Below are 26,817 nucleotides of genomic sequence, written 5' to 3' on the forward strand. Positions count from 1 at the left end.
AAGAGAGACTCAGAATAATTCCAAGCACGAGTTGATGGCAGCCTGGGGCAGGGGAGAGGGGTGTGAGGAGAAGATAAGAGAGATTCAGAGGTTAAGTTTTCTGGATGAAGATTTGGGGATTGTTAACTAGAGGACAGGAAGCAATTTTGAAGGACATGCAGTTTCGGCTCAGAACCCAGGGGAATGAGGGTGATCTCATGAGGTCAGTTTTGGATGCTGTGGAGACAGAGTCCCAGAGAGCAGTTTCCAGGCTTTCGGCCTCACGTGGAAAGGTGCTGGCTTGGGTAGTGGATGGCCACCAGCTGTCACCAGTTAGCCATTGACCACTGATATAACAAACGTGGCTGAGCTAGCAAGCGCAGATTGCAGTTAGCAAGGGGTTGGTTGGCCGAGAAGTGGACGGCGGATTGCGGCTAGCACGAGCAGTTAGCAAGCTGACTGTGGATTGCAGATAGTATGGAGCCTGCTTACTGTATCCCCCACTCTGCCACCAGCGAGACTATAGGGGTATGAACCCCCTATCCATGGCTCCCTTGGCTTTCCTTTTTGGCCTCACCATATCCTGCGTTCTTGTGCGGGGAGTGGGACCAGAGATCCTGCATGACAGATGCAACTCAGGTCTTCTGGCCCCCAATTCCGTGCCCGTTAGCCTCTTCGCACTGCAGTGACGATGCCTGTGGGAGTGCCCCTTATGTCACTAGGGAACGCAGCTGCCCCGCTCGCAGCTGAACTTGGAGCTTTGAACTCCACCCGTCTGGTGTTGGCAACGACTGCAGTGCGCAATCCTCGGCGCCAGAGGGCGCTCCGACACCTGCTCGGGCCGCTCTGGCCCAGCCCGTCTCAGTGACCGCGGAAGGTGACGTGGACACGGAAGTGGTCGTCGTCGCGGCGGCACCGGTGGGAGCTGGGCGCGGGGATCCGAGTGCGGCCGGCGGGCGGACGGGCGGTGACGGTCTCGCACCTGCGGCGGCGGAGGACGAAGGTGTTGTCGGTTGGGTGCGAGTCCGCTGAGCCCACGAGCGGTTTCTCAGGCCTTCTCCTGCCCGTCGGAGCCCCGGAGCTGGGACCTGCTTAGCCGGCGTCACCATGACCAAGGCCGGTAGCAAGGGCGGGAACCTCCGCGACAAGCTGGACGGCAACGAGCTAGACCTGAGCCTCAGCGACCTGAATGAGGTCCCGGTCAAGGAGCTGGTCAGTACAGTCCCGCGAGGCCCAGGCGCCCACTGGCGACTGGCGCTAGCCCTTGCGTGGACCACCTTCTTTCCCCATACCTCAGTTTCCACGTCTTAAAAGAAGGCGGGGAGAATGGGACTGAGTCCCTGGGGAGGCCTTGTCCGGCCCCAGTGTTCTTCCTGGGATGTACACGTGTCATTTTGGCACAGTTCCAGAAGATGGGGGGAACTGCTTGACCGGCCATGGGATTTTTACGGGTCAAGAGTGAATCGCCCCACCTTGCATTTGGGGGGCTTTCACAGCGCTCAGCTGCATGCCCGATCCCAAGTAGGTACCCACGGAGCGGTTGCTGGATGCTTCGGAGAATGAATGAACAAATGAATGAATGACTAGGTCTGAGAAGTAGGCCTCCAGGTAGACCAGGGTGTGGCCCGGAACAGGGGTTTTCTAGGAAGCTGGCAAACCTAGGTGACCGCTCCATCCCTGAGGCGTCATTCTTGAAGAAGGTGAAGTCTTACTGGTTGGGTGGCAAGGTCTCTTGCCTACTGCTCTGAAACTGGCAGGAATCCCACGCCACTGAGGCCCACCTTTCTAACCCCCTACTCCCACACTCCCACCCAAGAAACTGAGGCCCGAGGCCCCTGGGAGATTACACAGCTAGTTGTTGCCAAAGTGGAGTAAGGTCGTACATCCTTGCTTTTCCCACCTGGTTCCCCACCCAGGCCTTCACCCTCCCTGCTGGCCTTACTTTGGATGACGTGCCCTTTCCTCATTTCTTTTGGCACTTGGCCCAGTCTTCCCTCCTCCTTGGTTGTGTAGTGTGGAGGTTAGCGAGGGACTCCCAGTTCATATCTCAGCTCTGTTGCTTAATAGCTGAGTGCCCTTGGCAAGCTAGTTAACCTTTATGCCTATATTTCCTCGTTGATGAAATAGTGGATGATAATAGTTCCCATCTTATAGGGTTGTGAGGATTCAATAAGATTGTAATGTAAAGTACTTGGCAGGTAGCAAATGCTGGTGCGTGTAGCTATTATCATGGCGTTCTTCCCACTGTAATATCTAAAACGTTTTTAGGTGGACAAAGTTCATTCTTGGGAATGTCTGACAATTGGCAAGTGTAGGTTGGCCCTGGGTCCTTAAATGAATATTTGGCTTCTTCTCCACCCCAGGAAGATGGCCAGCCTTGTTTCCTCCCAGCCTTAGGACTGCTGTGTGACGCCGTTTGCTCCAGGCATCTGGTCAGCACAATATTGCCCCTGTGGAAAAAGAAGGGGCAGTTTGGCTGAGCCTCTCCAGTCCTGAACCTCAGGGGGAAATGGAGATGGGCAGTGAGGGCCTTGTTTTCACTCTGATATTCACTCATTTACTCATTCATGAATGAATGAATCTGCAAACACATGTGTATAAAGTGCCTGGAAAGCCTGAACTGGGGCATATGGAAATTGCAGAGCTATGTTAAAAACAGTCCCTGCCCTAAAATCTAAAACAGAGGGGTACTGGAGAAAACATTAGAAGGCAGAATTTCTAAGAAATTCTTGGATGTTCTGTAGCCAAACCCCTACTCTGCATTCTTCCCTAGGTTGGGTTGACTGGCTCATTTTGTCTTCTATCCCTAGGAACATTATACTTGAGTGCTTTTTTTTTTTTCAAAGTCTTTTCCTAATAATGGGAGCTAGAAAATGCTTCCTTAGCAGATGCCACTGAATCGTTCCATGTGTTGGTTTGACATTTTGTTCTCATTCTCTTTCCTAGGCTGCCCTCCCAAAAGCCACCATATTGGATCTGTCCTGCAATAAACTGAATACTCTACCGGTAAGATTGGCAAGCAAGCACAATTCCTTCTAGAGCCCTGATGCTTCTCCTTCCTGTTTGGGGGAGTTGTGTTATAAGGCATAATTTCAGAATAGGTCTGCAAGCGAGCTTCAGCTAAGTCTGAGTGTGTTGGGAGTGGAGTGGGGTAGAGTTGGGTGGTCTCAGTGGGATGGAAAGCAAGGTAGGGGCCTCTTGCTTTCCTAGAACAGTGAGAAAGTCAGGCCACAGAAAACTCAAGTCAGCAGGATGCTGGCTGAGTCACTAACTAGGCTCATCTTTTTTTCTCCCTTATTTTATTACTTTGAAAAATAGTACTTCTCTATTGTATAGAGGAGACTGGAAACCTTCGGAAATTGCTCTCATTTCAGGGATAAGCTGTTTATAAACCTCCTTGTACATAGTTTGCTGGGGAACAGGAAAAAGTGTGGTTTTATAGGACTACTGTATCATAATCCTCCTAATATTTAATTACTTGAGATACTTTTTTTGTTCAGCACATCCAATCTATGGTCAAATCCTCTTGCACAACTTCTCCCAATCCCCCTGTTGCTTCACCTGTGTTGGTGCTGGTGTCGTTCAGCCCCCTCATAGTCTCCTGGGTAATGGCTACTCTCTCCTCCATAGCATAGCAGTGCTCCTTCATTGTCAGGCCTAAGTTTGTTGTCATTGTTGCCTTTCCCATCCGTTACCCAGGCCAGGTCACTCCTTGCCATTCTCTACTGGACTGTGGCTTAAGGATTGAGTCTCAGAAGTTGGCAGTTTCTTCGCTGGATCGTTAGTCCATTCCCCTCTCAGTATTCTCCTGGACCTCATTCATTGTAGTATCTTGCTGCAGCTCATCAAGAACCATTTCTAACGCTGAAAAAAGCATTTGAGATCCCACTTTTTCTAGGAAGTATTTTGTGTCTAATTAAAGAAGGGCAGCAATTTCTTGCAGCCTGACACCTGCTTTGACACCTGACACTTAGACAGTCACTCAGCGCCCCCAAGTGCACTTTTCAGTCTGTTTGTTCAGTTGTCTTGACTTCATCTGCAGTGCCGGTCCACTGGCATTTACAAGTCCCCGAGAACACAGACAGTGCTTCATTAGCGGAGGTTGAAGCATCACTTCAGATGGGTGCTGAGCAAAGACTTAATAACAAGAGGGATGTTTTGAACTGTACTGAAGAAGAGCCAAGATATGAGTAGGATGGACCCCAGCCCATTCAGGCATTCAGAGAACACTCATGGAGTACCTGTGCTAAGTACTGTGTTAAGTGCTGCAAAGAACAAAAGAGAATTACACTGGGGATTCAAGGGACACTTGATATTAGGGAAATGGATGGTCTCACTATGTTTTGACAGCACCTGTGAAAGGTGAATGTAGGTTGCTGTGGGAGGACAGAATGGGTAGCAATGTGGAGAGTGGGTTGGAGGGAGAACTGAGGGTGAAGGAACCCACACTTACTTTGTGCCTACTTTGTGCTCAGCCTTTTGCATACACATCGCACTACTTAACCACCCGGCGTGATGCTTGTTATATCCATTTTCATTCGAGGTAGAATAGCTCGTAAGAAGTAGAGTCAGGATTTCCACATAGGAGCCTCTGCCTTGAGGGCTCCTGGACTGTTCCATCAAAGTGTGTGAGCCTAAGACGTAACTGTTCTCTCTTTGGGTCCTAGTCGGAGTTCTGTGGCCTCACACACCTGGTGAAGCTGGACCTGAGTAAGAACAAACTGCAGCAGTTGCCGGCTGACTTTGGCCGTCTGGTCAACCTCCAGCACCTAGATCTTCTCAACAACAGGCTAGTCACCCTGCCTGTCAGCTTCGCTCAGCTCAAGGTAATAATTCATGAACCAATGTGTCATAGCCAGGTGTAGCAAAGGGCTCAGGGACCAAGGGACCGTCGCTTTGAGAAAGGCTGACCGAAATATGACCTTGTTGGTGTTGCTAAATGGCTTTCCCTGCAGCTGGGACACAGGGGCTCTCTTCCTGCTCATTTTGTTCCACTTTGAGGGACTCTGTGTGTGAACTCAGGCTTGGTCAATTTTTCTGCCGCATCTCTTTAGAGCCTGAAGTGGCTGGACCTGAAGGATAACCCCCTGGATCCTGTCCTGGCCAAAGTGGCAGGGGATTGCTTGGATGAGAAGCAGTGTAAGCAGTGTGCCAACAAGGTAAGCATGAAGCTCCCCGAGGTCGCCTTTACATACTCCCCTGGGACTTACCTCTGCCTCTTGTTTTCCTTCGCAGTACCCATAGATGTGTGTTGATTAAAGCACTAAGATCTCAGTGACATAGGTCTACCATGAGCCTGGCAAGCATAGGGACCTTTGTTTCTGTGTTTACAAGTAGTGGAATAATACTGTCTACTCTACTGCAGGACTTCTTATGAAACCAGGACCTTTCACAATCCAAAATTTCATTGTCAACTGTTGTTTGAATGGGACAAGAGGATTAGGGGCTGTGGCCTTTCTGACTCTCAGTTATTGTAAGAATTTTGATATTAAAGGTGTTGTTGATTTTTGTGAGTTTATAGCTATAAACAGACACATCCTTTGCAGATCTGGCATTTGACTTGTCAAGTCATCTAATATAGTGAGGAAATAAAGTCTGCATGGAAGGCAAACATTGCCAATAACCTTGAAGACGCCTTACATTGCTCTTAAGAACAGCATGTACCCATCTCTCAAAAACTCCAACTATAGTTATCCCCCGCCCCGCCCCAGCTTTAGAACAGATTGCTGCTGCTTCAGCTGAACACCAGATGCCTTACGTGGCTATGTTTAGGGGGCATGGTGGACAAAAAGGACTTAACTGTAAATGCTAGAATTAATGTTAGTGAAATGTGTGTATAATGGGTCTCTATATAGAATCGCAAGAGTACTGGCCTTATTGGTAGCTGAGGGCTTCTTAGATAGTCTCACCATCTGTCACCCATTGTTATAAGAATCCAAGAACAAAGTCAAGGCAACCGTGTAACCAAGGCAACAGTTTGCCCTTAAGTGAGAACAGTACAGGTGATCAATGAAATCCTGTTTTGAAAACTTGGTGCTTTAGGAGTGATGTCAGTTCCGGAAGACCAACAGTAGCTACCACTTACTACTCTCCCTTTGTCCTACATGCTTTACGTGTTTCATCTCATAATCCTCATAACCCTGGGAAGTACGAATTACTTCATATCTGACATGAGAAACCCTCCTTGTGCACACGCCTGTCATTTATCCATTTATTCATTCAACAAATAATATGTTGAACCATATGGAATTGCTGATGTTCTATTTTTTACCTATAAAAGTAATTTTTATTGCATCTAAAGGCCTTTAGTACTCACATATACCTTCTAGAGAGAGCACTGTGGATGTGGTAACGAAAGTCGTGCTCCCCGGCACCGCTGCCCCAGAGCTGTCTCCTGCAGTGCACCTTTAGGCATTATAGGGGAGTGCCGTGGAACAGTCGGAATGAGGTCACTTGTCTTCAGGAGTTATTTTAGGTCTCACCAGCTCTGACCTTGTGGAAGCATGGGTTAGTCCTAGTAACTGATCAGCCTGGTACATAGTAAAGCACCTTTTAAAAATAATTTGTTAGGGGCGGCCTGTTAGCTCAGTTGGTTAGAGTGCAGTGCTCATAATACCCAGGTCGCCGGTTCGATTCCCACATGGGCCAGTGAACTGCGCCCTCCACAACTAGATTGAAAACAACAACTTGACTTGGAGCTGATGGGTCCTGGAAAAACACACTGTTCCCCAATTAAAAACTAATAATAATTAAAAAAAATAATTTGTTCAGTAGTATTCATCAAGTGCTTACTATATGTTGTGGGCTGGGATTAGGTACACAAAAATCCACTCTCCAGGGGTTCACAGTCTAAGGGGTCTCCCATTTCTGAACTTGCTGTGTTTTCAGATAACTAACTCCTGCTGTATTGTGGCCAAGGTAAAAAGGGACGTCTCTTAAACCTCCCAGCTTTTTATTTAGCCAGCTGTATACCCCCTAAAATCAACTGCATGGTTGGTGCTTATTTAAAATTCAGAGTTCAGAGTCACACAGGGACTTTGAACTTGGGCTGCCTGTCTCCATCATGCTTGACCTTCCGCCAGATCCTGCAACTCCTTGTTGAGCAGCCATTTTTTTAGGAAGCTTGACTCCCTCTAGGGAGGTGCCAGCAGGTTCAACTCCTGGGTTACTCAGGACAGGGTTCCTTGTGGCTTCAAACCAAGCTCTTAGAGGGAGCTGCTGTTGTAGGCCTTCTGCTGAGCTCCTCCTGTCATGAGTGTGTGCATGTCTGAAGTTTCCACAGAGTGAAATAATTACATTTGAATATACGTCTGTCCCAAAGGGTGTCTAGTGTGGTAATGAAACAGACAATTTGCTGTTGTAGTTTAGAATAGTTTAGGTTTTCCTGCCTTGTTAATGCAGTAAAGAAGATGGAGTAAAAGAGCAGCAGTATTTATGAAGCACATATAGTGCCAGGAACGACATTAGGCAGCCAGTACAAGTCATGTAATTCGATCTTTGCAACAAGCCAGAGAAGTCTTACCTCCGTTTTCCAGATGAGAAAATCGGCTCTGAAATTCAGGTTAAGTCACTTGCTGAAGTGACACTGTTAGCAAGTAAGTGGTAGAGTCAGGATTGTTGGGCTCCAAGCTTACACTCTTGTCTCCTACATCCAAGGAGTACCAGCTTGTGAAAAATACAAACCTAAAAAAAGTCTTTACCTGCTCCCTAACCATGCCCACAGTGAGAGTCTCTGTGGCTGTTTTTGTCAGAGGTCAACCATTACTGAGCTGACGAGGATTCGAGGGGCTCATGGCGCCAGTGCGTCATGTGGCGTTTGGGCAGAATGGCTCCTTCCCTTTCTCCTGGAGCTCTCCCCCTCTGCACAAGGAGTAAGTGGAATCAGCTGTGGTCTGGGAACTCAGAAGACCTGTACTCCTAGCTGTGCTGCTTTCTAGCCCTGTAACTGGACAAATCACCTGATCAGAGTCTCAATTTTCTTCCTTTTGAAATGCGAATCCAGTCAGTTGTTCATCAAACGTGTATTGAGTGCCTGTGATTAGCTAAGCTCTGTGCGCACCTACAGACAGGACAGTAGTCCCTATCTTTAGGAACGCACAGTCTTATAATTGAGCTACATAAGGAAACTCCCCAGGACTGGGAGGAGGAGAACCTGAGGTAGCCAGAGGAGGTGAGGTCAGGGAACCGTCTTGGAGGAAGTGCTATCCCTGCTCATCACAGACTTGCTGGGAGGAGTGTATGAAATCGTGCACGTGGAGCCACTGTAAATGGCAGGATTTTTACACACACTAGTTGGCATTGTGTTCACAAACCTTTTCCCTGATAGCTTTAGTGAACTGGGCTCGTATGCCTCTTCTGTAACTGAGCTTCAGCAGTGAGTTAGGATACAAAGAGAATTAACTCGTTAACCTCTGCACTGCTTCCGGGGCCGGGGGTGATCTGGGCTCCTGAGAAGAGCAGTCTCTTGAGACTCCCCTGAGCTTCCCCGAGCGACACAGCTGTAAAGCCTGCTTACTGCGTGCAGTCGTCCAGCGCCCTCCTCTGCCTTGCAGGTGTTACAGCACATGAAGGCTATGCAGGCGGATCAGGAGCGAGAGAAGCAGCGGCGGCTGGAGGTAGAACGAGGTAGGCGGCCATCCCTCATCATCTTCCCGCCCTTCCTTATCCCGCAGCTGGTGCTCATGCTTCAGGAGCTGGAATCCCGTGGAGGAGTTGTGAAGAGCAGTGGGCAGCAGAGTGGTAGACGGTATCCCCTTTGTCTGATGGATCTCTCCAGTCCGGGCTTCTCCACCGAGCTCCAGAGTCGAGTTTAACTGCTTGTCTTGTCTCGTTGGAGGGTTAATAGGCATCTCAAATTAAGCATGGCTGAGACAGATTCCTCAGCCCCCCGCAGTCACTCAGGCTAGGGAATCACCGTCTGTGCAGTCATTCACGCCCCGAGTGGGAAGCTGCCATGATTCCTTTCTTCTGTTAGTCTCTGTCCAGTCTGCCAGCACGTCCTGTATGGGACTTTCTCCACCACCAGTGCCACCAATGTATTCACGCCTCCATTCTGTGGACTGCCACAGCACCTCCTGACACAATGCCCTGTCTCCATACATGTGCCCTCTGCAGTCATTCTCTACACAGCAGCGTAGACGGGAGGTCTTTTTAAAACATAAGTCAAGTATGCTGCTATTTGCTTACAACCCTCTAATGCTTCCAATTGAACTTAGAAATTCACACTCAGTGACATGGTTGACAAAGCCTGCCATAGCCCAGGCCTGTACGCATCTCTGGCCTTGTTCCACACACAGGCAGAGGATGAACTTCCCTTCAGCCACATGAGCCTCTGCCGTGGCTTGAACACACCCAGCACAGTCTCACTTCGGGGCTTTGCTTGGTTTCCTTTCCTCTCAGATTTTTCTGTGGCTGCCTTCATGTAATCCCTCGTGTCTTCGTTCAAATGATGCCTTAGGTTAACCATAACCCTTTCAGAACCAGCCAAACCAGAATAGCCATCCCACCTATCATTCCCATCACATGCTCTGTTATTTCTTTTATGGCACACATCACTGTCTTTTTTACTCTTTGTTCACTTTATTGTGTGTCTCCTTCTCTAGAAAGTAGATGACTTGGGTACTAGAACTGGCTTGTCTTCACTGCTGTATCTTGAGCACTTAGAACAAGGCCTGGCACCCATAGGCACTCTGTCGCCTGGCTGGCTGACTCCTGAGCCCCTTATTGGAGGACTCCTGTGGTTGGAGGAGGGACGTATGTGATACTCATTACAGGCAGTCCTGGAGATCAGGACTGTCGAGTTACGACCGTCCCTTAGATATGTGCACGGCTGCTGTGATGCCCACGTTTACTCTGACCACTGCTGCTGTCACCGCTTGACGACACATGTTCTCTTGGGGCTGAGTGTAGTGTGTTCTTGGCATTCTCAGTGCCCAGCTGGAACTTGGAGCTTGTTTGTTCATCGAGAAACAGTGGAAAGCTACAGTAATTATAGCTACTATTCAGCTACATATGGTTCAAATAGGCTTTTAAGCCCTAAAAGGACATTTAACCACCATTTGTGTCATTCTGGCTTTGGAAAAATGTACTTCAGATTTCCAAATAACTAATTTGGAAATGCATTTTTAGAACCCAATAATTTGTAAGTTGGGTACCACATGTAAACATCCTTGAGCTGTGAAGTAAATTGGAATGTGTTGCAGAGATTCCTGAGTTAAGTCTACATATTACAAACGATTAGTCTTGCTTTTTCAGGAAAACATTTCCATCATCTCTAACCATAAACCTTAGTGCTCACTTTCTCCTTACTTGCCCTCCGCATGCCACATTCCTTTCCTTCGCTTGGGGAGATGGGAATCTCATAGTCTCAGCACGTCCATTGTTTCTTTGACTGAGCTGTATGAGGCTGTCAGTGGCTCTGCCTCTGAATCATACCTACTTAGAGAAGAGCTCATCACCACCCGTGCCTTTCTTATGCCCCTCTAGTTACCGCATCCTCCTCTCTGCTGCTTGTGGCTAGGAGCCCATTAATAAGAATCCATTCAGCAAACCTTGAGAGCAGCTTATTGTATTTTAGGGAGGGCAGAAAGACAGCTGTTTCCTTGTATGTATCCTACGAGTATGTGGCATAGGAAAAAGGAGGCTGACTCCATACTTTTAATTACTTGGGAAAGCACCTGGAAGGTGTGTGGGAGAGAAGCCATTTTGGGGTCTGTTTTCTTGTAGAGGCTGAGAAGAAGCGGGAGGCCAAGCAACGAGCTAAGGAGGCTCAGGAGCGGGAACTGCGGAAGCGGGAGAAGGCAGAAGAGAAGGAGCGCCGGAGAAAGGAGTACGATGCCCTCAAAGCATCCAAGCGGGAGCAGGAGAAGAAACCTAAGAAGGAAACAAATCAGGCCCCGAGTAAGTTTTCCCTCAGCTGTAAGGTTCCGGCAGTGGGGAGACTCAGTGTTCAGGCATGGGAGAGCGAGCGAGCTTGCACACCTCGTCAGATGCAGTGAACCCTAAGGCCTGGAGTACCTTGGAGGGGTTGCTCACAGGAAACGTGGGGCTCTGCTGGGAGCAAGTGCCCAGTTGGCTTATTTCCTCAGAGCCGCATGCTTATGTGCAGGTGTTTTGGTCAGACGCGGCTGAGAGCATTCCCAGAACAGCAAGGTGCACTTTTTCTAAGACTTAAGATTCTGAAATCACTGAGAAAGGCCAAGGCTGCATATGGGCCAATGACTCTTAAATGTCCTTCACATTATTAGTGAAGAACACTGGCCGTGTTTTGAGTGCACGGTGCCGTCTCAGTAAAGCCAGCGCTGCCTGTGGTTTTCTTTCCAATTTGGAACCGATCACTCTTTCTGCCTGAACACCAGGGGAATCATTTGGCCTGTGTTCAGGGAGGCCTATTACATAAAAAACACGTTAGTGTTTTGCCTGAGTATGTCCAGTGAAATTGTGTAGTGATGTGGCTCCATGTATGTGGGAAGTTCGTATACTCTCTGGGCCAAAAACGTGCCCCTGAGGAAGAGGCACCTGAGAGGGAAGGGACTCTGGAGGGAGGTGGAGGCCTGTGGCCCATCTGCTCACCTTCGCTGGCCTTGAGCCAGTCGCCTGACCGCACCATCATACCTCCTTACAGGGTAGTGATAGGATTGAGAAAACCTGTGTGTCAGGACCATGTAGTTCTTGGCATGTGGGTGCTCAGTCAAGCTTTTTAAAATTTTGCCTAAAAATCTCAAAACCAAGTTTTTTTTTTATAAATGTAATATATGTGCTCATTGCAGAGAATTTAAAAGTTCTCTCTCTTCTCTACACACACACACACACACACACACACACACACACACACACACCAAAAATTGGTAGTCACCTCTAAAATCTCCCATTCTCAGCAGTAATCAGTTAACAATATGGTGTATTACCTTCCAGGCTTTCTATGTATCTTATATAATGATGGTAACAATATTCATAAATCTCAAAGCCATTTCCCCAAACGGGCAGCACACTACCCATGCTTGATGCCCCCTGATAAGCCCCACCCCCGATCCCAAAGGGCCTGGATCATTGTCGTTACTGAGGAGAACTTAGGACCCTGGGGACTGTGTGGGCCACGTGAGATGTCCAGAATGAGTTCCAGTTTCGAGTGTCCTCCTTTGAGATCCAAGGAGAAGGCATTTATATTGCAGTCTCCGCATAGCAAAGTTTTAAAGAGCTCAAATATGCTTAACACAGTTTTGTCTCCAGGGCCCGGGGAGTTTTCACTAGAGGAGAGGAGTGTAAGTGGGGAGAGTGTGGGTCTCCTCACACTGACTGAACTTTGTCTACTGTGACTGTCCCTCCAGAATCTAAGTCTGGCTCTCGGCCCCGTAAGCCGCCGCCCCGGAAACACACCCGGTCCTGGGCTGTGCTGAAGCTGCTGCTGCTGCTGCTGCTGTGTGTGGCTGGCGGGCTGGTGGTTTGCCGGGTGACAGAGCTGCAGCAGCAGCCCCTCTGCACCAGTGTGAACACCATCTACGACAATGCGGTCCGGGGTCTGCGCAGCCACCACATCCTCCAATGGGTCCTGCAGACCGATTCCCAGCAGTGAGCTTGTCCTCAACACCTGCTGCCTCCCAGCCTTGGAGCTTGGATTCCTATGGAATTGGGTTCTGCTGGACACAACCTCTTTAGGGTCAGACCTACCTGCCATCATCAAATGGCTGCTGATTGGTACTTGAGACCTCGTTTGTAGGACTTCTTTGTTCCTTAGTCAGGGTTCCCTGGTGGAATGAGAAGTAGGAGGTGGGGAGAGGAACAAACCTGCATGCCTAACGGAATAGGCTTGGGGGTGGGGAGAGGAACAAGCATAGCCTTTTCTAGTTGTTATACAAAGCTGTGTAAAGGCAAGGCTCATTTCTACTAAATGGTCAGCTGTTGACATTTATACTTTTGTATGTCACAAACCCTTTCTTTCATTCCTTCCTGGGGAGCCAGGGCACATCAGGAGGCAGTGTGTTATTGGGGACTAGGGGAGCACCATACTCAGCAAATCTAGCCTGAATTGGGGGGAGGGGCATACCTATTTTCTTAAAGACCTCAGACATTCATTTTAATGACCATACAAAATCTCAGGCTCTGAAAGGGACTTCAGGACCATCCAGTCCAATAGGACACTCGCAGATGAGGAAATTGAGGCCTTCCATGACTTGCTTATGGTCGGTCTCCCAGCTAGTTTGAGGCAGAGCTGGACTCCCACTCTGGTATCTTCTTTCCTTCCCATCATTTTGCCTTATGTCCTGAGAGAACAGAACACACAACAGAATTGAGTCTCTCTCAGCTGGAGTATGAAATCTTGCATGTAGACAGATCCATGGCCCACGAACAGAAATCTCATAGCCACGAGGGTCTCGGGCAGCTCCTGAGGAGTCCTGCCCCAGCTTGTGTGGCTTCCGTAAAACTGGGATGGCCCAGGCTCCTTGCCTCGATTTTAGAGCATTAACTTCCCAACTGCCAATAAACAAGGCAGACCCTTGCAAAGCCACACTGTGACAGCTCTGTTAGTAGTTGGTGTGACTACCTCAAAGGCATCCTGAAAACTCGAGTATCATAGACTGAGGTTTAGAATTATTTGATTCTAGACCTAGGATTACACCCTATGCAGTGAAGGGAAATAAGTAGCATCATGGCGTTTAAAAACTGCAGGAACTGTAGTGACTGGGGCAACTAAGGGCAGGACTGCCATTCTGTCTGCCAGAGTAAGCATTTTCTTGCTCAAGTGGCCTCCTCTGCCTCATCTTTTCACAACAGCTGAATGAAGGGATTAGAAACGGCCATGTCATGGTGCTTACTCACTGAAATCGCCCGATTGCAAGCTCCTTGCCTCTCCCCCAGAAGAGCAAGAACCTGTCATGGTTCAGAGATAAAGAGGATGGGGTCCAACTTTTTTAGCTATAGTGGCTCAATTGGGTAGGTAGGACTGCCATGCGTAACTGTCCTGATACTGGAAGAAACGACTTCTCCCCCAAGGATAGCTCTGCTGCAGAGGCCCACACCTCACTCAGAATCACTACATATTCCTTTAGTCTTCCTCTAAGCTCCAGAGCCATTGGTACAAATGCTTTATTGAAATTAAACACATAATATATAAAATGAGATTAGAATGCAGAAATCGGCATAGTGACCAGACCCCGTTCCCTGGCTGGCTGAGGCAGCCTCAGTGGGCAGAGGGGAGCTGGAGCATATCTAGCCTTGTAAAGCCAACCCACCGAGGGCAGTTCATTCATGATCTCAAGATTTGATGCTGAGGTTCTTTTGGATTTCTACAATGATTAAATACGTGTCTGAGTGGTCTGTCTGTGCTCCTTTTGTGTTTTGAGGGCTGGCTGGGGCAGGGGTAGGGGTAGATTGTGCATGGCAGTTGCTTTCTGCCAGGAGAGGAACACTGAATGCTGGTGAAGATAAATGCAAGTATCTCAGCCAACTGACAGGGAGACTTCGCAAATAACACCCAGGAAAGAGTCTGTTGTGGGCCTGACCCAGGCTTGTGCTCCAGGAGGCGCTTCCAATCTCTCCACTGTAATCACGTTCCCAGGTGGGTGAGGTGGGATCCTGCCCGTGAAGGCTAGCCATCAGTCTGCACTGTCTAAAGAGAGATCTGGCTGCAGAGTAGTCATCTGAAGGTAGATACGCCGGGACAGCTCTGGTCCAACACGGCGGGAGGTGGATGTCACACCTTCCCCACGGCGCACCTGTATGTCTGCAAGCAAATTCTGGCGTTCTTGCTCCGAGGAACAGCGCCGGTAAGCCTGAAAGTGGTAAACGTTCTCTTAATACTGTACCATCCACAGTCATCCCTCATCCATGAACAAGGAGGTGGTAAACTGGGGTTGGGGGATTAAAAACCTATCCTCCCAACCTGGGTCAGTGTTAACAACTCGGATTTAGCAGAACTGCTCTGTTGACCTCTAAGGCATTCTTGGGCTCTCACCAGTGGTGTCTGTGAAAACCATCTGGGAGACCCACCAAAGCCACAGGGCACTGGGCGATGGTCCCTGGATTAGCATACCTGGACCAGGAGCTGCGGGGAGGGATAGGTGGCCACAACAGCACTGGCCATTTCCAGGCTGACTCGGTTCAGCTGCTGAATCTGTCTCCTCCAGACCTGAGCAAGTCCTCTGCCAGCACGGTCCACCTTCATCCCTCTGGCCCAGTCACTCTCGAGGCAGAAGGAGAAGCTAGTTTGATCTCGGAGCTTCCTGCAAACAGCACAGACGAAGAGCTGAGTCACTGGTTACTCTCCTGCACCTGTCCTCTTAACTGGGAACTTAAAAGCCCTTCTTCCAGTGACCTCAAAAGGTGGGCACAGTGTTATAATCTGGCCTATTTGAGTGCTTGCTTTGACCCCAAGCAGTACTAGTTGCTGATTCCCTTAAAAATGACATTAGTCCTTTTCACTAAAAGAGAAGGTACCAGAAAAATACCAGAATATTTTATGTTGAATTGGGCTGTATTGACCAGAGAGGTAGTGCACAGGGCCAGACACCCCGGATTGGCTATCAGGCTGTGGAGTCTAATTCTGTTTCTTCTAACTTGCTAGGAGCTTGGATAGGTCAGTCTATTCAGGCCGCAGTTCCCTCAGGTATAAAACGAGGCACTGAGACCGGATTGTCTCTGAGGTCTTATTAATTTTAAATTCTGACTGAATACTCCTTAAGCTAAGTAAGCTAAAGGTTTTATTTTATGAGAACTTATCACATTGTGACCTGACCTGTAATGAAATGAATCCTAGTAATTTGGCCTACTGGTGACCCAGCCTGGGAAACACAAACACATAAGCTAAAGCAGAACATCGGAAAGGGATTGGGCTTGAGGGCTCGTCCCAAGAATCCCCAGCGTGAGGTCTGCTCCTGCTTCAAGCTTGAAGACAATGGACTGACAGCAGAGTTCAGGGGAAAGGGACATCTTTGGGTACCAGAACCACCGTAAAGGACAAGACCCAGCAGTGGAGCTGGGACTCGCCAGGGCACTCACTTGAAGGGTGCCTCAGCCACAGCCTTTGTGAACGTGCACGTGAAGTCGGCCAGCTCTTTCCAGCTCTGCACAATCCGGGCCTGGGCATGCGTGTGTAGCTGCAGATCCACCAATGCCTAAAACCCAAAGGCAGATGGACTGGAAGGGTGGCGAGCCTGCTCTGAAGCTCTCCCCTCACTGCTCACCGAGGCTGTACCCCAGCTCCCTTGGCTCCTGCTCTCTACTCAGTACCAAGGCAGTCAGTTCTGGCCGGCAGCCATTTTACTCTTTCTCAGTAGCAAATCGGGTTAAATGAGAGTGGGTACCAAACCTACTTCAGGCAACAGCATGTTTTTACCTCCTCCATGTCAACCCTGGACACCACAGGTCCTGTGTTGGCCTCTGGCGGTCTCTGCTTCTTTTTCTCCTTGGCCTGTTCTCTGTTTGCCAGTCCCTGTTTCCTTCTCCCTGGAGTTTTCGGAGCACTGGAGCAGGGGAGGAAATCAAAGGGGGCAGCTCCAGCTGAGCTGAGGCAGAAGAGATGCAAGAAGACTGAGAGCCTCCCACAGGGGTTGGCAGGGACGCTCTGGCAGAGGGACTCATATCCAGGATGAATAACTTCACCCCTATTGGCCCAAGCACTGCCCCTTTTGATGCTAAGTCTCAAGGACAAATCCAAACCTGAAGCATTTCTCTTGATCCATAATCGCCAGTGACAGAGCCTTCCCTGCTGTCCTTGCTGTGATGTCAGTTACAAAGCTCCGAAGTGTTTCCTTCCCTTTCTCACTGCTGCCCAGACTTCCCTGCATGAAGGGGCAGAAGCTACATTAATACTTGCTCTCCAGAGCCAGCCCCTGACCCATGCCTCAGCACCCACCCCTTTGGCTCTGCCTACCTGCTTGAAGTTGTAGATCATGGACACAAACGCCTCTGTCAGGAGCAGCACCAAGACCTGCGGCTCCTCCACCCAGCTCTCCTCTCCATCCTGTCCCAGGACCCGGAACCCAGCAGAGGGAGGCAGCTCAGCAGGTGCTTAGCACCTGCGAGAGAGACCCAGGCCTTCTGGGTGAAGACACTCACCCCGTCAGGCTAGTCCATTTTGCATTATTCTTTTTCTTCTGGAATGAAGTCATGGTGGCAAGAAATAATAACCCATGATCTTGTCCCTGCCCAGTCCTCAACTGTTCAGCTGCTTTCCTGCTGGGGCCCGCACATACATATTAGGGGGAGGTGGGGGCGTAGAGACATAGCCAGAAAACCCCTACCTCAGCCATCCCGGCCCTTCTCCTCCAGGTGATGCTGCACGGCACGGCCTGCGCCTCAATGACACAGCAGCACTCCATGGCCTGCAGTGCTCCCAGGAGCTGGCCCCCACCTTCCATCTGTAAAAGCACTGCAACAGATGGGAAAGGGGCGGTCAGTGGGCGGCCCAGAAAACAGACCGCCGCACAGGGTGAAGGCAGATGCAAGGACCTGGATCCAGCAACACGACGATGTGTTTTAAGCACTCCTCCAGCCTCTGGGCTTTCGGCCTGTTAACCAGCGCTGTGGCCTTCTTCCTTTCCTGTTGTCGCGGGGCGCCTTCCTTCTGGCTTGCTCGTCCCCACAGCTGGCATCCCTGAGAGCCTCTCCTCTGGACCTTCTGATTATGCTTGGTTCTCTTCTGAGGCAGGGGCATGTCAGCATTTGTTTTGGTTCCTGTCGAGCTGTTGCTCTGGACAGGGCAGGGAGCTTGGTAGCCTGGAAGCTGATGGCATCGATTGTCTGCCACAGGGTCCTTGTTATTTGATGCACACCTCTCTGTGATGTCATGGAGGGGAACATCAGGAATCTTTGGAAAGGGCTGCGTTTTCCAATCACATGATGCTCCTTCATTATTCTGATGATTCCAAACTCTTTTAACTGGGAAGCTAGAGGCCTCAGGGCTCAGCTGCTTGTGTGTCAAAAACTTACATGTGAGCCTCTCAGCCAGGGGAATAAGTTCCTCCTCATCTTCACTTGCACTGCTTAGCACTCTGACTGGCTGTGTTTCTGTAACAGTTTCAGCTGTGTCTGGGACACGTGGTGGATCTTTCAACGTTGGAGATGGAGGACAAGAGGCTTCAGAATCTGAGGTGTCAACCACTACAATCTTCTCTCTCTTTGTTGAAGATGGTTCCTTCTTGAGAAAGGCAAATACTGGCAGCAACTCAGAATCACTCTCACCGGATTCCAGTGAGAGGGAGGACTTCTTTAGAGCCATCAACACGTACCATCAAATTAATTCCCTAAAACAGAAAGAAAGATGAGACACAGACTGTAGCATTCAATTCAGTCCACTAGATGTGTTCTGTGGCCAGGTCTTATGGAGATAAACATGGCACAGAGAAAGAGAAATAGGACATGGCCCCAACACATTCAGTATGGAACTCAGAACAGCTATACCTGTGGTCTAACAGGAACACTCCTCAAATACTTTCCAGGTCAAGATGAGATAGAAGCGAAGTGGGGGTTACTAATACAAAATATTAATAGGGTAGTAACAAGACTCCCCTCTCCCCCCCATTGATCTTTGCTTTTGAAATGGAGATGACAAAAGTCACCCTTTTTGAAAAAATTGAGCTATTCACATACCATAAAATTCATCCTCTTAAAGTGTACAGTTCATTGTATATTCACAAGGTTGTGAGACCATCACTACTAATTCCAGAATATTTTCATTACCCCAAAAAGAAATCCCAAAGCCATTAAGCAATCCGTCCATTTTCCCCTCCCCCCAGCCCTTGGCAACCACAAACCTACTTGTCTCTATAGATTTGCCTATTCCAGATATTTAATATAAATGGAATCATACAATATGTGGTCTTTTGTGACTGGCTTCTTTCACTTAGCATAATGTTTTCAAGGTACATTTATGTTATAACATCTTTCAATACTTCATTGTTTTTTATGGCTAAATGATATTCCGCTGTATAGATATGCTATTTTGTTTACCCTTTTATCGCTTGATGGACATTTGGTTTGTTTCCTTTTGACTATTCTGAATAATGCTGCCATTGAACATTCATGTACAAGTTTTTGTGTGGACATGTTTTCAATTCTCTTGCCTATATCCTAGGAGTGCAACTGCTGGGTAAGGTGCAAGAGTCATTTTTTGAGCAAATATTTACTATCACTGGGTGTGACCCAGGATGTGCCATGTAACCTTTCTAGGCCTCGCTTTCTTCTTTAGTAAAACAGAGATAACAACACCTACTTTATAGGGTTGTGAGAAGTAAAAGAAATGCATCTACAGCCCTTAGTATAGTATCTGGCACCAGGTAAGAGCTCTGCAAACTAAGCTGAATGACTAGGGAGGGATCGCATCTGTGCCCTCGCTGGACCTCGGTAGACTCCTGCCAAATGAGGGAGTGGGACAGGCACGTCCGTCAGTTCGTCCTCACCCCGCAGCAAAGGCACCGGACACCCAGGCCACCGAGCCCCTGAGGAGCGGTGCTCAGGAGAAAAGCCCTGCCCACACCCGCGCCCACACCCGCACCGGGGTCGCTCGCTCACCTGCAACTTTTCCCGCTACTCTTTCAACTGCCACGCATGACCTGGAAGTAGATCGCCCGGCAGCGGAAGCAGAAGCTTTCTCAGACCGGAAGTGAGTTACGGCAAATATGGCGTTGGGGGCGCTGGTGCTGAGGTCGCGGGCAGCTGGTAACGGGACGCTGTGGCGTTGTGGGGGAGGGGTGGAGGAGGAGTGGAGACGTTGCGGGGAGCGTGGGGGTGGAGTGGAGGCCGCTCCCTGTGGAGGACCCTGGGTGCGGGACGTGGGGGACAGTGTGCAGGGCGCACGAGGTTTGACGGATGGCTGTCGCTGATCACGTGACACATGTAGGGCGCCGATCCCTGGATGGTTGGTCGAGGAACACGTGTCCCCGTGCTTGGCGTGCAAGTATAGCTTCCCTAGCGGTTGATGAAGTAGGCTCGCCGCTTCCCCTGCCTGGGTTTGTTCGGATGATTCTTTCATCTATAAGGATGGGTTGCTAACATTGGCACACTGGAGCTGAAAAGTTGGTCTGTTCCTTCAGCAGATTGAGATTTTACTTTGTGCAAGACCCTTTGACGATCTCAGCAGAGAAGACGATCTCTAGACCCTGAACGGCTCTCTCTAGTGGATAAGCCAATAAATGAGCACATAAATAAAATGGGTTATACATTGTGACAGGTGCTGTGAAAGAAAGCGTGTGTGTGTGTGTGTGTGTGTGTGTGTGTGTGTGTGTGTGTGTCTTTTTAGGTTCGATGGTCAGGGAAGCCTGGGGTGAGATGGGGGGGGGGGGTAACATCTAAATTAAGACCTGGAGGATAACAGGAAGCTTAGCCCTGTAAAAGCGAGGGGCAAGACAGTGACTTCACTCAATTTTAAATTTCGAGAAGCAAACTGTTGCTCTTATATGAATTTAAAGGGTGGGGGTGGGGGGTAGTAGTGGAAATGAGGAAACCAGATGGGAAGCTGGAGTAGTAGCCCTCATGAGATGATTTAGCCAAGATGTTAGTAGTGCCCGTGAACTTGGAGACAAATGCATGGATTTGAGATCTGTTTTGGAAATAGAATCCACAGAGCTTGCTGGTGAACTGGATATATGAAGTGAGCACAGGGAAGGGATCTGCAGTGACTCCTTGATTTCTGCCTGAGCAACTGCATGTGTGGTAGCATCACTTACTTTGAGGAGAAGGCTGGGGAGTAGGGTGAAGGGCAAAGATTTGTGAAAGAGATAATGTAAGTAAGGCAAAAGCCTGGTTCTTGAGTTTAATAAAGGTGAGTGAATGAACGAATGAATAGATGTTTAAAGGTTGCTAGACCCTTGTGCTGGGCATTTAACATGTTGTGTCTCTAAGTCCTTATCTCTGGCCCTTTACCCCAGCTAGTCTGTTATTAAAACGTCAGAAACCTAGGCTTTAGGACTCTGAACTTACAGGCTCCAGAGACCCACACGGCTTCTCTGAAGACCCTGGCATGGCCCTGATTACCCATGGCTGTGTCTGGAGACCTGAAGGCAAGGACTGCCATCCCTGGGCTTGTCATATAGCAAGGGGCTTCCATCTTAGTATGAATAGTAGGTCACTTTCCTTTTTAAAATAAATGCCCTTGAACACTTTGGAATGAGTATAAAGAGGTTAGATTAACAAGGGCAGGGTTTCAGTCTTCTTGGTCGGACCTGTGCTCGGTGGGCTTGCTAAAGAAAGGGGCCAGCCTTCTAAAATGGCCAGGAGCCTGTGGGAGAGGAGAAGTTGCCCTTTTGTTTACAAGTCTCTGGTGTGCCGTGGGTGGGTGGATGGCTAAAAAAGTGGTGGGTGAGGCCAAAGCGGGAGCCTCTCTCTGGGTGTCCTGTTCCTGGGCTCTGTGGTCTGGCCCCTCCACAGTGCAAGGAGCCTGAGGGCATGCATGATGGTGAGTGAGGTTGAAATAGGCAGCTCTGTGGTGTCCTCTTGCTGGCTTCTGTTTCTGTGGTGTTTGTTTCTCCTCAACAGGACTGAATGTGTCAGGACCTAGGGCACATGGTGTTCTTTTTTATTTTCCATTAATATTTCACTGCCCCCTTTCCCATCCCCTGGCCACACACACCTCATGCAGTGCCAACACCCTGGACAATACAAGGAATGACTTGTCCCCTGTCGTGGAAGAAGGCCAAGGACTTCCATACACTCCCTGAAAACCAACACAGTCAAATAGCATTTCTGCTCACATACCTTCCTCACCTCCCCTGCCACTGCCCCCTGCCACCTTGCAGCTTAGCAGATGGCCCATTGGGGTCTGATTGGGAGGCTCTGTGTTTGGACAACATTTCTGTTCTCTCTGCAGTGACGGCCCTGCTGAGCCCCCCTCAGGCTGCAGCTCTTGCCGTCAGATATGCATCCAAGAAGACAGGTGGCAGCTCCAAAAACCTTGGTGGAAAGTCACCAGGCAAACGCTTTGGCCTCAGGAAAATGGAGGGTACGGATGTGCTTTGGCTTTCATTTCCTAACTGTACCCTACCCTCTGCCCTTGGCATTTCTTTGAAGGGCAGGAAAACCATTTAAGTGCCTGTGCTCTGTGCTTAGCTTACCAGAGCATTTAGCTCCAGGTTAAAGAGGCAGATAAGACCTGAGGCAGAGTGGGCGCCTGAGGTGGGGTGGGGGACCTGAGGAAGCGCAAATAGTGTGAACCTTGGGCATGCAACTGGAGAGAGAAGGCTGCTGGGTGGGGGACAGGGGACTGCTTGTGTCAGACTATCTGGGAGTTGATTTTATCCAGGGGCAGGCTTAGAGGTGGGTGTGCCGCATTTGGACCGGGACAGCGAGGGTCATCGTGTTTTCTTAGCAGTTTCCTGTGCTACCCCATGACTGGGGCCTGTGCACTTGTGGACTTCTCTTCTAGGTCACTATGTTCATGCTGGCAACATCATTGCGACTCAGCGCCACTTCCGCTGGCACCCAGGTGCCCATGTGAGTTGTTCTGTGCCCCCTCACCCATTTCTAGGACCACCTCTCCATGCTTCTAAGCACAGTAATAATAATAAAAGTTACATTTATTGGGTGCTAACCAAATGCCAAGCATTAGCCTGGCTCTTTTGAGTCTCTTTCTAACCCCCAGTTTTTTGGGGAAAAGATGCCTAGTGATTTAAGATATCTTTTGAATCTTGGGAAACTAATTGCAATTTACTCATTTTGCTTTATTTCTAAGAATTCCTCCTTTACATAAAGTTATTCTTAGGTGGCTGAGAAGTAGCTTGAATTTAATACAATAGACTTGAGTGTGTACATCAGAAATTAGTTCCATCCCAGGCAGGAATTTCAGCTCAGCGAGTTGGAATTACTTTCTGAAGTAGGAAAGTTCTTTGTTAACTCAGGTCTATGCTGTACTCTTCACATCATTTTAAATATTAGTTTCCTTTGTAATCAATCTCCCAACACCCTACCCCTTTTTGGGCAATTGTAGTAGGAACAGAAAGACTGATCGTAACCTATGATAATTTCAGAAACGCTACCCTGTATGTGAATTGATTGTGTTAGAGTAGCTTCATCTTTTAGAACTTGAGACATTGGCTATGTGGCTATGTTAACTCTTGGGACTTGCTAAAATTATAATGACAACAATAATAAAAGCTAACACGTTTTGAGCTCGGCAGTATTTTTGGTAGTCTAAACTCTTTATGGTTGTTAACTCATTTAATCCTTGAGGTGACCCTCCCTTTATAGTAGTTCACATTCTACCCATTTTGCAGCTGAAAAAACGGAGACAGTGATGTAAAGTAGCTTGTCCAGATCACACAATAGTTAAGGAGTAATGCTGGGATTTGAGCCAGGCATCCTGGCTCCAGAGTCCATTGTTTTAATCAGAGAAATATTGACTAATGCTGGACTGCCTGCGTAAAAATCGCCACACATTCAATCTCAGGTTTTAAAAGAAAAAAAGCTAAAATATATACAGTTAAAAAACCCGTATATACAACACACAGTTTATTTGATCTCCTTGCTCGTCTGAAAAACAGAGTTAGAAATAGTACCTACTAAACAGGGTGAGAATTAAATGAGTTGGTGGATGTAAAAGGGCTTTGTTATTATATATTTGTGTTATAAAAGGGCTTCGAGCTGACGCACGGTGAGCACTAAGTATTATGCAATATCGTTGTTTTATTAGCATACACATTAGCTGTATAGCTTTAGTCTGTACTTTCCTTAGAGCCTAATCTTGATAGATCACTATATAAATGAAAATGTATGTCAAACTTGTGTTTAATATGACACCCCAGTGTTTTTAAAATCGAAATGAAGCAAGCTTCCAGGGGCAGTGAGTAGGGGCATTTTCTTAGGCCTGGTTTGGGGAACTGTCTGGTGTGGCTTCTGGCCAGACACGGGTTCAGGTGACAGCCCTTGGGGACTGAGCAACCAACCGGATTGGTGGTGGTTTTCTTTTCCTCCTCTGCCATGGAGTCAGTAAAGTAGCAGGCAAGGCAGTACCGAGCATTGGGAAAGGGAATCCGAGATGGGCTCTCTGACTCCTCCCCTTTGGTCCCAGGACCTGACTTCTTGTGAGAAGTCTGTCCTGCAGCCACAGGATGGACCACCTGGGCTTTCCCTGCCGCTGAGCAGGTCTGTGTGTTGCAGGTGGGGCTGGGGAAGAAGAAGTATCTGTACGCTCTGGAGGAGGGGGTCGTCCGCTTCACTAAAGAGGTCTACGTGCCCAACCCCAGCGACTCGGAGGCTGTGGATCTGGTCACCAGGCTGCCCAAGGGTGCTGTGCTCTACAAGACTTTTGTCCACGTGGTTCCTGCCAAGCCTGAGGGCTCCTTCAAGCTGGTAGCTATGCTTTGAGCTCCTGGTGGAGGCCACTGGACAGAGACTGGAGCCGAGGTAACAGGAGCAGGTGGTACCAGAAGTCAGGGGTCGGGGTGATGACAAGGCCTCCTGAGGAAGAAGCCTGCTTCCTGACAACTGCAGGAGGCTCTGAAGTGACTGGCTGGGAAACCCTCTGGGAGATCTGACCTGGGGCCAAAAATAAAGTGAGCTGGAGTCGTGAGTCTGTGCTGTTTGGGGACAAACCTGGAAGGAGCCGCTTACTGATTTGTTGGTCTTTCTGCGTGTTCTCTAGTGCACACCAAGAAGGAAAGAGGCCTGTCAGAGTGACGAAATGACAAGAGGAGACTCAGAGGAGGGGATTGCTTTAGCACCATCCCCCAGAGGGGACGGAAGGGGAGAGCTGGTGTTTAAGGGCATCGCTGCTGTTTCCCCTCCTGGATCCTACAGAACTTGGGCTGGGCCCTGGGAGGAGTAGGTGGGAAGGGCCAACAGAGAAAGCAATGGGTCATATTCCTTTCCTGGAGCCATATTTGGAGGGAGCTGGGGCAGCAGCCCCAGAAATGACCACATGGCGGACCCCTCCCTGCCTCTGCAGGTCCCGAGCAGAGAGGTCCCATCTGCCCTGGAACACTGAGCTCCTTCCAGTGATGGGCAGAGTGGGTGACAAATGGGCTTCTTCCCGCTCGCCTGGAGAGACACAAGCTCACGTTCTTTTGTGGTTCTTGGTTTTTCTCAAACCATAAGCAGCAGCAAAAAGTCTGGCTTCAGGAATACTCAGTCTGGGTCTAGAGTGGGCTGGGGCAGGCCTTCATTGTCATCTGACCCATGACCTTTAGAGGCTTGGCTTCCGGTGAAGGGGCCAGGAAAGAAGTCTCAGTTGGCACTCATGATTGTCCTGACCGTTGGAGGCAAGTGGTGTTGGCTGTAGCCCCAGAGGGGCCTGTAGAGTCCAGTGGCTTCCTGCCAAGACTGTCCTCTGCCTTGAACTTGTCACCTTGTTCTCTCAGGACCACACGTTCCCCCCTTCCAGCAGGTCCTTGGCTAAGGTGACCCTGGGTTTGTTGAGGTTCACTTTGGCTTCCTTCTCATGAGGTCTCATGTACCAAGGCCCAGCTGGGGGAGACTGTGGGGGCATCACCACAGGCTCAGCAGTGTCCCTGCCAGTCCCCTGGAGAAGTGGGAAGGGACAGGATAGAGGAGGTTGTTTCCTCCTACACCGTGGTGTTTCCCTGGGAAGGACAGGTGGCTGCTTTCTGGGTGGGCGAACAGAGCCATGATTTGGTGGTGCAGGCAGTGACCTTAGGGCATCCTCATAGCTCAGTGACATCTGGAGAGGTGGGAGAGCAAAGGCATTAGATACGCACACACACACCTATACACACATGCCCTTTCTTTGGACTGCAGCTTTCTGTGTCTCCTCTCCCCCAGTGACAGTCCTTCCTGGGAACAAGTTGAGTCCTAGAGCTGCTGGCTCCATGGAAACCCTTTTGTGGGAGCCTGTCCTGCGCCCTAAGGGCAGGCCTCCCTGGGCTGGGTCTGCCGTCTTTCCCTGTACTCGAAAGGGTAGTGTAGGGTCTCCAGCCAAATTCTGGGGCTCTCCATCAGTGGCCCTTTTCCTTGTCCTGGCCCAGTGCTCTAATTGGGCATTGTGTGGAAAAGACTAACAAGAAGAAAAGTTCTCCAGGGCGCCCAGGGCTGGAGGAGCTGAGCACTCACCTCTGCAGGCCCAGAGCCTGAAGCGCTGTGCAGTCAGCGGGTGAATCTGCTTTTGCTGCTGCTGCGCGTCCTTTTATTCCTGAACACTGGTAGCTGGGCAGGCAAGAGAGTTGCTCCAGGGGCAGCTGGTACCTGCTGGGCAGCCCCACATAAGACCTCGCCCGCCCCGCCCCACAGGCAGCCCTGTAACCAAGACAAGACAAGGGAGCCAGGCAGTCCCGCATAGCCTTCTCCAGCTTCCAGCTGGAGCCTCTTCCCCAAAGGGAGCCTAAGGTTGGGGTGCTATATGGCCCTCCTCTCCAAAAGTCTCTTCACCCCATCCTTCCTCTTGCCCACTAGGCCCCTGGTCTGGATTCTGACCCTTGGCACACGTCTCCCATTCCCAGGTGGCAACCCCAAGGGTCCTTCACCTGCATCCCCCAGGACTCTCAGCACCTGTCCACTGTCTAGACCTCAGTGGGGTGTCCCATGGTGCTGACGGAGAGAGGGGGGCAATCATGGGGATTGTGAGGGATGTCTCGAAGTGAAACTCAGGATTTAGGGTCAGCCAGCAAGAGAGCAGAGCCCAAACTTCTGTCCTCATGCCCCTCTCCTCATCCCTTTAGTTCTCTCCGCTGAGCCCGAGGACCAAAGCTCAGATCCCCAGCATCTGAAATGCACTCAAGTGGTAAGAGCTTCCGCTCCTTTCTGGCCACTAGCTCATCCTCTCACAATCTGGCAGCCAGCTCTGATGACGTGTGGAGGGAGAGTCCGAGAAAACCTGCCCCACTCCATCCCCTTGTCTGGTGCCGAGGTGGGAGGTCAGAGCCCAAGGAGGCTGCAGGTCAGAAGGTTTACTTTGCTTTC

The 26,817-nt window shown here is 49.5% G+C and overlaps 3 protein-coding genes across 3 annotated transcripts; 2 read left to right on the plus strand and 1 right to left on the minus strand.

Moving 5' to 3' along the window:
- The first annotated feature begins 847 nt into the window (after positions 1–847).
- Positions 848–14,292, plus strand: LRRC59 (leucine rich repeat containing 59). The gene is made up of 7 exons (XM_019730942.2): positions 848–1,191; positions 2,926–2,985; positions 4,647–4,805; positions 5,034–5,138; positions 8,532–8,604; positions 10,705–10,878; positions 12,306–14,292. The coding sequence occupies exons 1-7, from the start codon at positions 1,087–1,089 to the stop codon at positions 12,548–12,550; spliced, it is 921 nt and encodes a 306-aa protein (XP_019586501.1). The 5' UTR covers positions 848–1,086; the 3' UTR covers positions 12,551–14,292.
- EME1 (essential meiotic structure-specific endonuclease 1) lies at positions 14,046–19,595 on the minus strand. Its single transcript, XM_019730940.2, has 9 exons — positions 19,486–19,595; positions 17,425–18,218; positions 17,217–17,344; positions 16,847–16,936; positions 16,633–16,754; positions 16,310–16,436; positions 15,973–16,088; positions 15,008–15,197; positions 14,046–14,747 (listed from the first exon to the last, which is right to left on the minus strand). Exons 2-9 carry the CDS (start codon positions 18,191–18,193, stop codon positions 14,571–14,573), a joined length of 1,719 nt encoding a protein of 572 aa, XP_019586499.2. The 5' UTR covers positions 18,194–18,218; positions 19,486–19,595; the 3' UTR covers positions 14,046–14,570.
- Positions 19,549–24,475, plus strand: MRPL27 (mitochondrial ribosomal protein L27). Its single transcript, XM_019730943.2, has 4 exons — positions 19,549–19,632; positions 21,779–21,910; positions 22,334–22,401; positions 24,064–24,475. The coding sequence occupies exons 1-4, from the start codon at positions 19,593–19,595 to the stop codon at positions 24,268–24,270; spliced, it is 447 nt and encodes a 148-aa protein (XP_019586502.1). The 5' UTR covers positions 19,549–19,592; the 3' UTR covers positions 24,271–24,475.
- The last annotated feature ends 2,342 nt before the right edge of the window (positions 24,476–26,817 follow it).

This window comes from Rhinolophus sinicus, linkage group LG15 (assembly GCF_036562045.2).
Source record: "Rhinolophus sinicus isolate RSC01 linkage group LG15, ASM3656204v1, whole genome shotgun sequence".
Lineage (NCBI taxonomy): Eukaryota > Metazoa > Chordata > Mammalia > Chiroptera > Rhinolophidae > Rhinolophus > Rhinolophus sinicus.